This window comes from Tachyglossus aculeatus, chromosome 19, assembly GCF_015852505.1.
Source record: "Tachyglossus aculeatus isolate mTacAcu1 chromosome 19, mTacAcu1.pri, whole genome shotgun sequence".
NCBI classification, from domain to species: domain Eukaryota; kingdom Metazoa; phylum Chordata; class Mammalia; order Monotremata; family Tachyglossidae; genus Tachyglossus; species Tachyglossus aculeatus.
Genome location: NC_052084.1, coordinates 32,139,902 through 32,152,206, shown reverse-complemented (window position 1 = coordinate 32,152,206; position 12,305 = coordinate 32,139,902). Strand labels below are relative to the sequence as shown.

The 12,305-nt window shown below is 42.1% G+C and overlaps 2 protein-coding genes across 2 annotated transcripts in view; one reads left to right on the top strand and one right to left on the bottom strand.

The window, feature by feature from the left end:
- Positions 1-2,547, bottom strand: part of SPACA1 (sperm acrosome associated 1) — a 28,735-nt gene extending 26,188 nt beyond the window's left edge. The window contains exon 1 of the mRNA XM_038760889.1: positions 2,276-2,547. Within this exon, the coding sequence (XP_038616817.1) occupies positions 2,276-2,547 (272 nt within the window). The remainder of the gene's footprint in view (positions 1-2,275) is intronic.
- Positions 1-12,305, top strand: part of AKIRIN2 (akirin 2) — a 210,366-nt gene that overhangs the window by 48,511 nt on the left and 149,550 nt on the right. The window lies entirely within an intron of this gene.

Here is a 12,305-nt window from a genome sequence, read left to right as displayed (position 1 = left end):
CAAGTAAAATAAATAAATAAATAAATAAATAGAGTAATAAATATGTACAACCATATATACATATATACAGGTGCTGTGGGGAAGGGAAGGAGGTAAGATGGGGGGATGGAGAGGGGGACGAGGGGGAGAGGAAAGAAGGGGCTCAGTCTGGGAAGGCCTCCTGGAGGAGGTGAGCTCTCAGCAGGGCCTTGAAGGGAGGAAGAGAGCTAGCTTGGCGGATGGGCAGAGGGAGGGCATTCCAGGCCCGGGGGATGACGTGGGTCGGGGGTCGATGGCGGGACAGGCGAGAGCGAGGTACAGTGAGGAGATTAGTGGTGGAGGAGCGGAGGGTGCGGGCTGGGCAGTAGAAGGAGAGAAGGGAGGTGAGGTAGGAGGGGGCGAGGTGATGGACAGCCTTGAAGCCCAGGGTGAGGAGTTTCTGCCTGATGCGCAGATTGATCGGTAGCCATTGGAGGTTTTTGAGGAGGGGAGTAATATGTCCAGAGCGTTTCTGGACAAAGATAATCCGGGCAGCAGCATGAAGTATGGATTGAAGTGGAGAGAGACACGAGGATGGGAGATCAGAGAGAAGGCTAGTGCAGTAGACCAGACGGGATAGGATGAGAGCTTGAATGAGCAGGGTAGCGGTTGGGATGGAGAGGAAAGGGCGGATCTTGGCAATGTTGCGGAGCTGAGACCGGCAGGTTTTGGTGACGGCTTGGATGTGAGGGGTGAATGAGAGAGCGGAGTCGAGGATGACACCAAGGTTGCGGGCTTGTGGGACGGGAAGGATGGTAGTGCCGTCAACAGAGATGGGAAAGTCAGGGAGAGGACAAGGTTTGGGAGGGAAGACAAGGAGCTCAGTCTTCGACATGTTGAGCTTTAGGTGGCGGGCGGACATCCAGATGGAGATGTCCTGAAGGCAGGAGGAGATGCGAGCCTCCTCCTAAATAGCCTCCTAAATAGCCTCCTCCTAAATAGGAGAGAGAGAGCTGATTGAGTGCTTTAAATCCAATGGTAAGGAGTTTCTGCTTTTGAGGAGATGCAAGAGCAGCCACTGGAGGTTTTTGAGGAATGGAGAGTTAAGTGCACAATGTTTTTTGTTTTTGTTTTCTTTTTTTAAGAGAAATGACCCAAGTGGCCAAAACTAATTGTTAGACATTTATGTGGATCTGGAGCAACTGGTAGATTTAAATGTGGAGATTTGAGGTTTGCTTGTTTTTCTTTTGGGCCTCTCAAGTCAGTGATGTTATCCTGTTGAAACCATGTCCCTTCCCTTACACATTTGTAAACTCTGGTCAGGGGAGGGGTCGTTCAACATTTGGAAGAAAGAAGGAAGTGTAAGACTTTTTCCACTCAACAGAAGGAGAAGTTGAGAGATGTGAGGAAAATATAGTCATAACTAGGAGGATGGAGGAAATACTTGACTTGCTCAGATCTTGGCTTCTGAATAATAAAAATTACTGGAACAGTTGATCCGTGACAGTGGTGAGCCTCTCCTGAAAGTTGGCTCAGCACTGGGGCTGAAAGGACAGTGGAAGCCACTGTTACCACTTGCAAATCCAGTTAGAAATTTATAACTTTCAGTCCGGGATGGATATCAGGGAAGGCACTCATCATGTGTATTCTCCACGCATTCTTTGGAGCCACTGCAGGTGACAAAATTCTGGGCTGCATCAACCATTGGCCTAACCCAGTATGGCCCTGGTATGTTCTTTTGCCTTCTACCCCTGGAGAGAAGGAGTCCTTTGAAACATAGAAAATGCATCTAAATATGAAAGCATCATTTTAGCTACAACTTTTTCCAAAACGAAAAAAATGAAAAGCACCCGGACCTGATGATATTTCCAAATAAACCTTTTATTAAGGTGAGGACCTAAGTCTTAAAACACTAGAATGAGTCCTTCCTCAGTATCATAGTAACCAGCTTCAAAAAGGGAGGAGAAAAAACTGATTAAGATATCTCCCTTGACACCTCACTGCTGCCTGTTGCTGGCAAGATACTAAAAACACAATAAGCGCTCAATAAGTACGATTGATTGATTAACCAGAATCCTTCTGGACAAACTACTGAAAAATAGTAAACCATGAACTACCTGAATCGCAATGCAGCTTCAGACCTCAAAACTGCTGTGCAGATGACCTTTTCATCACAAAAGATGCAGAGAAAGATCTGGCTGCAACCTCGAAGTTGTTTTCATAAGCACCCTTGATAGGGTCTGAAAACCTCCAGAGCACCTTTAGCTGCTCCAAATGATTCTCTGATACCTACAGAGTTGAGGTTGCCCTGTCTGACCCTTTCCCAATCATCATTAGAATGAAGCAAGGCTGTCTGGTGGATCCACCGTGGAGCCTCCATGCATGAGGTGGTCTTTTGCCACACTCTACATCTACTTGCCCCTTGCAGTACCGTTGCTGGTTTTGAATCTGCCTTTTGGTCTCCAGTGTTCCTGAAACCTCAGTTTCAGAAGGTAACTGCCCTTTAATTGCCATTCGCTCTACTGGTCTGAACATTATAGTCTCCCGACAGTTCATTACTATATCACACTGCTTGAAACCATGCTCCATTCTTTAAAGAACGTTGTACAGCCCTCTCTGCTTGTGAACGCCCTGTTTCAGTTCACCACAGAGCAGCTGCTCAGCTGTTTTGCACACATTCATTCCCGTCACATGTTCCACTCAGAAAAGCCGGGCATTGCCTCAGTATTGGAGAACTAACTACGTCCCACGTGAGTATGGATTTATCCATTCTCTAGTCAATGAATTGCTTGTTTCTGGTTTTAGCATTTGTAGCTATGCTCTTAATCATTTGTCTTTCACAGTTCATCGTATTTACTGAACACTTGCTGTGTGCAGAGCACTGTATTAAGCACTTGTCTATTGTCCCCTCTAGATTCTAAGTTCACTATGGGCAGGGGACAGGTCTGCTAACTCTGTTGTACTCACCCAATCACTTAACTTAGTACAATGCTTGGTACATAGTAAGCACTCAATAAATACCAATGACTGGTTGATTATTATATATTTGCCAGATTATGGCCACTTGTCCCCCATTAGATTGTAAACTATTCAAGTCAGGGACTGTGGGTTTTGGGAGTTTTTTTAATTTTTTTTATGGTTTTTGTTAAACACTATGTGTTTACTTCTAGACTGTGAACCCGTTATTGGCTAGGGACCGTCTCTATATGTTACCAACTTGTACTTCCCAAGTGCTTAGTACAGTGCTCTGCACACAGTAAGCGCTCAATAAATACGATTGAATGAATGAGTGAATGAATGTGCCCAGCACTGTACTAAGTGCTAAGGTAGATACAAGCTAATCAGGTTGGACTCAGTCCATCTCCCACTTGGGGCTCCCAGGCTTAATCCCCATTTTTACAGATGAGGTAACTGAGGCACAGAGAAGTTAAGTGACTTGTCCAAGGTCACACAGCAGACAGGTGGTGGAGCTGGGATTAGAACCCAAGTCCTTCTGACTCCCAGTCCCATGGTCTTTCCACTAGGCCATGCTGCTTCTCTACTGTGACTTCTATTGTTCTTCCCTTGTGTGTTCCCCAGAGCCCAGTAAACACTCGAATGCTTTTGCTGAACATGAAACTATAATAATTATTCCAGGACCACGTCATCTAAGAGCCTGTCTTGCCATTTGTTGTCATGTCATCTTGAAGACAGCTACCCAAGAAGCCAGTTCTGTTGGGTACACAGTGCAGGAGTGAGAATCAGGCAGTGGTGCCAATTCCTCATCATCGTGTGTTAAGGAAAGGTTACACACAAAGTGAAGTGAATGAAAGCTACCTTCATCTTCATGAACCCCCTGGGGTTGCCTGCCAAGGAAGTAAATGGAACCGATGATTATTAGGAGTTGCAAGATTAATGCCACCATTTCTGTGGGAGAAAAATGGGTCACCTCATCCTCTCCCACTTCACCTGCTCCTGTGTCCAAGAAAAGCTGGATGTTGGAGAAAAATAAAGTAGGGAGAAAAAAAGAACAAATGCTTTGGAAGCCTGAAGCCTATTTCTAATTCCCCTCTGAATCCCCACTCTCTGCTTCTACCCATTTAAGTGAAGATGTGAATTGGGCCCTGCTTCCACTGATTAATCATCCTGAGAGACAAATCAGCCGGGTAGCCAATTGAATTAGAAAACTCCTTTATTTGCTGAACAAGATAAATAAAACCTAGGAACAATCCTTTAATATAAGCAGTTATGACTCAGATACCAACTCACAGCACAACCAATCCTGCGAAAACCCAAGAGAAATGCGAACTGGACTTCTTCTTGTTAATCATAATGTTATTATTATTGCTATTGTCACCGCTTTAAAAAAATATCTGAAAGGTGTGGTTTGCAGGGGAATAGCATCTTCAGAACTCAAACGATAAAACTGGGAGGAAGAAAAATTCGAGCTTTCTGTGCTCCGGATTCAATATAATACTTTGCATTTATTTCACTTAAAGCCAGTGAGTTTAGGTAAAGCATAAAAAGGACTTCACATTGATAACAGTACTAAAAGGAAAGCAGTAGCATGCTCCTTTCAGTTATGCAGTGAAACAACTACAATTCCAGTTAATAATTTATCCATCATGCAGAGCAGTGACTCGTATTTCATTTGATCACCACTTAATTGGTTACACATGGTTGGATCTCCACTTGGGATGGAGATGCTTAGGGAAGTTGGAGCTACACTTCGGAACTTCCACAAGCCCAAATAACTGATTGTCCAAAGCCAGTTTTGCCTAAATCCTGTGAGACCACAAGCCAGTTAGCTACCATTGTGATCTTGGAGGTGAATGGCAAAGGAATTTTTTTCCAAAGGTATTTGTTAAGCACTTAGGCACTGTACTAAGAACTGAGATAGATACAAGCTAATCAGGTTGAACACGGTCCATGTTCTACAGGGGGCTCACAGTCTTAATCCCTATTTTACAGATGAGGTAACTGAGGCACAGAGAAGTTAAGTCGTTTGCCCAAGGCCAAACTGTAGACATATAGCAGAGCTGGGATTAGAATCCAGGTCCTTCTGATTCTTAGGCCTACGTGCTATCCACTAGACCACACTGATTCTCAGTGAATTAGTTTCCAGAACTTCCAGGACTAGTAGTGAACAAATATTTAGCATTAGGGTACATTGATGTGGCTCCCAGAATAAAGGCAATTGCTTCTATTCCCAGCCTGGGGTTGAATCGTAGAAAATGAGGGAAGGGGAACATATGAGAATGCAGTTTAGGGAGTGATAGCCACCATAGGATACAAACAATTTACCATCATTCAGGCAGATTTCCCAGGGTGAATAATTTCCATTTCCAACCTGGAGGGATCTTTGAGGGAAATACTTTAAAGCTAGGAATGATTAATAGCCTACAAGGCAGCACCCAGTGAAAGAAACTCAAAAAGTTAGAGGGGGAAGAAGAGGAGGCGGAATAGAAATCATTGCCTTTAAATTTTTAAAAAATTCTGATAATTCGTATTTTGGGAAAGGGTACAAAGTCCCCCATGGAAATCTTTGCTACTTAAATGACTCCAAACATAGATCATGCTATTCTGACATTTCTTTCTGGCATCTAAAAATACGTCAGAAGCTGTAATATAGAAAGGAAAATGAGGTTTCAATTTTCTTCCAAATAATGCATTCCTTTTTACTTTTGACACCCAAGTAACCGCCAACTGATGACTTAATTCCATGAGTAACAGGAGGTAAGTAAATGAGGTAAAGTGACATCCAATTCCAAATAGCATTGCACTTAGAAAAATATATCACTTAGGAACAGAATTTAAACTCGAGACTGTGAGGAAAAATAAAGCGCTCTGGGCTTTTTTTTCTTTTCTTTTTCTTTTTTTTAAAAAAAAACAAAAACTGAAGTTGAAACTCTCAGGACACAGTATTTTTAAAAATATCATTTGGTACCCAATTTGATGAGATGGGAAAATATGCAGCATGCATTTTGGAATTTTTACAACTCTTGAGGAGGACCTTCAATGAAACACAGCTGGTGACATGGTAAAGTTCTTTGAGGCCCAACTTGAGCTCATGCTATGGGTTTGAGCACTTCCAGAGGTATTATATTCACTCCTGCCAGCGGGAAATCAATCAATCAATCAATCGTATTTATTGAGCGCTTACTGTGTGCAGAGTACTGTACTAAGTGCTTGGGAAGTACAAGTTGGCAACATATAGAGACAGTCCCTACCCAACAGTGGGCTCACAGTCTAGAAGGAAAGATGCTGAGCTCTAGGTGTGGGTGCATTCCTTGCCTCAAAATGGTTCTTTTCTTAATAATAATAATAATAATACTGTTATTTGTTAAGCGGTTACTATGTGCAAAGCACTGTTCTAAGCACTGGGGAGGATACAGGGTGATCAGATTGTCCCACGTGGGGCTCACAGTCTTCATCCCCAATTTACAGATGAGGTAACTGAGGCCCAGAGAAGTTAAGTGACTTGCCCAAAGTCACACAGCTGACAATTGGAGGAGCTGGGATTTGAACCTATAACCGCTGACTCCCAAGGCCGTGCTCTTTCCATTGAGCTGATGGTATTAGCTCTGGGGTATATACAAGGTAATCAGGTTGTCCCACGTGGGGCTCACACTCTTAATCTGCATTTTACAGATGAAGTAACTGAGGCACAGAGAAGTTAAGCTGCTTTTGATTTTTAACATGCACCTGCTCCATTAGCCACGGCCAAGAAGAGCAAGCATGGTAACTGCCACCTTCTCTCCTGCCACCAAAGGTCCCTGCTCCTGTCATGTCTTGCATCACCCCTGTGGGGAAAAAGGAAAGCAATCACAGGACCGTGTTTGGCCTGTCGGACAGTACAGGATGCAGCCCTGCCCTTGAGCAGTACGCTGTGTTGAGGGAAATAGGACTAAACAAATATACAAACACCAAAAATAAGTATAAATGGACAAAATGTATAAAAAGGTATACAGGAAATACTTGCTGAAATTCACAGCCTGATACTATTTTCAATTATATACACAAATGCCGAGTTGTCTCAATAGATACCATTGATTGATTGGTCTTAGGGTGAAGTGACTGGACTCAGGTGAATGCAATCTGGGAAGGCTTCATGAGGGAGACTGCCTTTTAGTAAAGATTTGAAGTTTCAGAATGGAAGGTTGACTAACTAATGGCAATATTTGTTATTTTCTTCATCCCAACCTAGGCTGTAAGCTTGCTGTGGGCATGGAATGTGTCTGTTTCTTTTTATATTGTACTCTCCCAAGCGCTTAGTACAGTGCTGTGAACACAGTAAGTGCTCAATAAGTACGACTGATTGAATGAACCAGGAGCATCAGGTAGAAGCAACATCTTCTCCTTGCTCAGACATAATTTAACATAAAGTCCTTTGCCCACTGCTGAGGATTGTTCTGGGTATCGGGAAATGTGGGTTCTAATTTTGGGTCTGTCCGTAGCTGGCTGATATGGTGGAAAATGCACATGCAGTTCACAACGTGCCATGCACCTGCCAGCCTACTCATGTGGCAGGCCGTGCCGCAGTGGAAACACGACAGGCAGGAACGAGAGTGTGAGGGGCGCTTTGCAAAACACCATTCATTCATTCAGCCATATTTATTGAGCACTTACTGTGTGCAGAGCACTGTACTAAGCGCTTGGGAAGTACAAGTTGGCAGCATATAGAGACGGTCCCTATCCAACAACGGGCTCACAGTCTAGAAGGGGGAGACAGACAACAAAACAAAACATGTGGACAGGTGTCAAGTCATCAAAATAAATAGCAATAAAGCTAGATGCACATCATTGACAAAATAAATAGAATAGTAAATATGTACAAATAAAATAGAGTCATCAATTCCTTTGCACAGTATTTTGATCCCAAAGTCTCGGGACTGGGCCTCATCCGTTGTTTCTGACAGAAGACTCCATCAATATGAAGCACTTAAGAGTGTGGCAAACAGGCCAGGATGAAGTGAATTTAGACAAGACCGTTGTTTATTTCAGGAGATTGCTGCTGCCATTACACCATCTAGTAATCCAAGAATCAAACAACTTGTTCTCCAGCGTCTCGTAAACCCTTTCCTGGAGCTTAAAAGCAGGATTTAAAATGAAAATCTGTTCCATTTTGTTTCAGTAATTGAGAGAGAGAACAAAACATTCACAGAGATCAGGATGCCAAGACATAGCCTTGAAAACAGACACTTTATGGAAAGAACACATTAATGCAGTATGGATCCATCCTTAAGTGGAAACAATTAGACAAGGTGTGTTAGTCTGTCACTGGTATTTTCAGCCACACTTTTACCATTAATAGCGTCATCTTTGAAAATAAGGGATAGCTATATACACACACATATATAAGGTATATATCATATATATATATATGCATCATGATAAATGTTTATCAGCTTTGCTAGCCAAGCTTAGTATTCTAATGCATCATGATAAATGTTTATCAGCTTTGCTAGCCAAGCTTGGTATTCTAAAACATATGTAACAAAAAGGCTTAGTAACTAGACACTATCACCTGAGAATAGTGAAAAGCAAGTGGACCTGTCAGTCCACAGAGGCAGGGAAAACAGCCTCCCTGAAGACCACTTTGTACACCCAAGAAAGACCCTTTTCTAGAACTAGCCAGGACTTCAGAATTTAAAGTGAACCCTCAAGAATCTCATCACCTCAGAACAGCACACTCTTTTGTAGCAAGAGGGAAGACGACATACCTGGACATCACTTTCAGAGGTTTGTAATCAGCTGGAGAAGTTTAATTTAATCCTAGAAAATGTGCAACCTTACATCCCTTGCCAGGAGATACTGCCTGATTTTCACTGGGCTGTTGGAATCAGATGACAAAGTGCCAGGCAAAATCTGTTAGGCACAAAAGCTGAAATGGAGGAAAAGTTGCCAAATTGTCTGCTGTCTTTGCTGAGGACTTGGAAAAGGGGAAAACAACGGAGCATCTTGGCCTGTGATATTTGCCCCATGACATGTCTGGACTAGAAATTCCAAAGCCTCCACAAAAATTAAAGCTGTGTATCCAGTTTCCTACAACTGAATCCTATTCCAAGATGCCTAACTGGAATCTTACCAGTAAAGATGCGAATTGTGTAGCTCAGATTTATGACGGTGCATCTGCTGTGAGTGGTATCTTGAATGAAATCCAGAAACTCTTCCGTCAGCTGCATCCATATGCTATGCGTGTGTTCACTGTACGCACATTTTTTTTTAAATTTAGTTCTGGTGGGTGCCGGTTCGACACTTGCCCCTGTACGTGATTATTTTTTAACATTCTTCAAAAAATTATTTTCAAAGTCCATGCTGACTCACCGGGAGTTCTTCTGAACGTTTGCATTTTTGAAACCTCTCGAGTTAGTAGTCAAAAGTGTGCGGCTGAAGCAGCGATTAAAATCTACCCTTTGTTCTAAAATTGTTGCCGTGCATTCTGGTTAGTGAGCAAGCTTTTTCAGACCCCAAACAGCCTGTTTCTCATTTTTCTAAGGGTGGGAAAGAGGTGGATGGATCCTGGAAGAAAATTGCTTCAGCCAGTTTATTATCAGTTCTGGGCTGGTCCACAAGAGCTCAGTTCTGAAAACACGAGCCAAAAACAATCACAAAAGCCTCAAACGTTGGTCTCCAGTCTTGCTCCTACAAATACATACTTTAGAACACAGATAAATCTGCTGTATTAAAAAACAATCAAAACAAGAGCAGCAACCCTGCTGTCTAAATAATTAACTTCCTATATTGTTATTTGTTCTAAGTGGCTGCGTAGCAAATCGGAGTGATAACTTGTCAGGTATTCAGATTAGATTGAAGATCTCATATTCCCAAAGTTTTAATTTTTCTTTCTTCCAGGACTATGCTTCACTGTACCAGAGTCACTTGGGTTTTATATTTCATCATTTCTTTTGCTAATCATATTGTTTAAAGAAAACCTTTATAAGGAAAGAACTACCATGATTATTAACAAGATTGCCCTCCTTAATTTTCATTTTTATGGTATTCTATAAAATGGTTAACGATCACTATAATTAGTTGTTCAGAAATCAGTACCTACAAAGTGTGCTTCTGAATGGGACTCCTGTGATTTTTAATTGTCGGTTGGAAAATTTTCCCCTGGTTCATATCAAAATCATTTATGCTCTTCATTTCTACTCTTGCCACGTTTAGATCATTTGGAAGACATATTGTTGATTTCTAGTCATCTCTTTCTCCCTAAAGATTTTCATCATTTTCTTGATTGAGTCATTTTTTTCCAACATGAAGTTTGAATTTTTAATATATCTCTCATACAGCGGGTACCTTTATAGAACTAAAAGATGAAGAGAGTTTTTAACAGAAACCATAAGCGTAACTGGACAAGACAGTATACAACCATGTAAAATTGCCAGGAAAAAAAAATATTACCAAAGCAAGTGTTTGTGGTGGGAATTTTCTTATAAATGTTTCTGTGAGAGCAGAGCATCTCACCCTCCATTCCAGCTGAGAATGCTAGTCCCAGTGTGATTGACAAACTGACAGAGGGAAGGAAGAAAAAAATAATAAGTAATTTTCCTCCTGGCAAGCAGGCTTGATGAGAGCTGCTCTGAGATTAAAGTTGTGCCCAGTTCTTTCAAGCATGGCACATCCAACTACCTACGTTAGTTATGTCACTCTTCTATTTTCGAAGAAGAACTTGGAGTCATGTGAAACTCATTCTGACTGAATCCAAAGTGAGCTCCCGCAGGTTCTCATGCTTCGCTCCAAACTCTTTTCATAAATAATATCCAGTTAAGCATAAATCTATGCTGATTTTGCACTCGTTTATGGATTCGAGGGTGTTTTCAGCACAGGCTATCCCAGGGAGATAGGGATTAACTGAATTCACTTGGAATTTAAGCATTATGCTGGTGAGAAGTCAAATCCCTGGCACGATCACCCAGGATCCAGATTTGCTTCTGTGTCTCCTGAGAACCAAACCTTCTCCTGAGCAAACCAGGGAGAAGAGGCAGAAGTAGCCAACTTGTCAGATGATGATCCATGGTCACAGCCCCTGAGCTCAGATTGTCCTTCAAATGTCTTTCATGATTGGTAATCAGGAACCTGTTAATTGAATAGATTTAATGATCTAATAGATCCTTTTCATTATCTTCAGCAGCAGCACAGTATCATCATCAATATGATCAAAAACTAAAGGACGATCACCCCCACTGGTGTTTGAAGAATGGGTTGGGAGAGGCTTCTAGGTAGTTTTGACTCTGCTATGTTTAGAGGGCTAGGAGTGACAATAAAATCTCTCTGATTTGGATTTCCCACTGATCTGGTATTTGTGGTCATCCCAATCATCATATGAAATTTGATTATAACGAGAATAGCTTCTAGTCTACCTAAATTGGAGAACTGTTTGATTGTGCTGTTTAATGCCACAATAGTAATGTGAAGTCTTAGTTAAGAGACGTGGAGAGTAAGCAAGAAGGTTGTGGGCAGGGGAAGAAAGTGCTAAGGGGAGAGACATTTCCTGCCTCTCCAGCTGCAGACTTAAAGAAACAGATTCATTCATTTAATCGTATTTATTGAGTGCTTACTGTGTGCAAAGCACTGTATTAAGCGCTTTGGAAGTCCAAATTGGGAACATATGACAACAGACACCAAGAAACTGTCTATGTTTAACATATTCAGAGACACATCCTTGATGCTGAAGCAAAAAACACTTTTTAAAAAATACTATTCAAAATAGACTTCATTAATTCAGACTTTACTCCAGTTTAGTTAGCCTTGACTCCTCTCTCTCATTCAACCCACATATTCAATCTATCACTAAATCCTGTCGGTTCAATCTTCACAACACCGCTAAAATCTGTCCTTTCCTCTCCATTCAAACTGCTACCACATTAAAGCACTTGTCCTTTCCTGGCGTGATTACTGTATCAGCCTCCTTGCTGACCTCCCCGCTTCCTGTCTCTCCCCACTCCAGTCCATTCTTCACACTGCTATCCGGATCATTTTTCTACGAAAATGTTCAAACCATGTTTTCCACTCCTCAAAACCATTCAGCGGTTGCCCATCCACTTCCACATTAAACAGAAACTCCTTACCATTAGTTTGAAAGCATTCAATCACCTTGCCCCTTCCTATGTCACCTCACCAGTCTCCTACTACAACCCAGCTGCACACTTTGCTCTTTTACTGCCAACCTACTCGCTATACCTCAGTCTCATCTATTTCACCCACGTCCTGCCTCTGTTCTGGAATGCCCTCCCTCTTCATATCTGGCAATTACTCTCTCCACCTTCAAAGCTTTATTGAAGGATCATCTTCTCCCAGAGGCCTTCCCTAAGCCCTCATTTCCTCTTTTTCCCTCCCCTTCTGCGTTGTGCTGACTTGCTCCC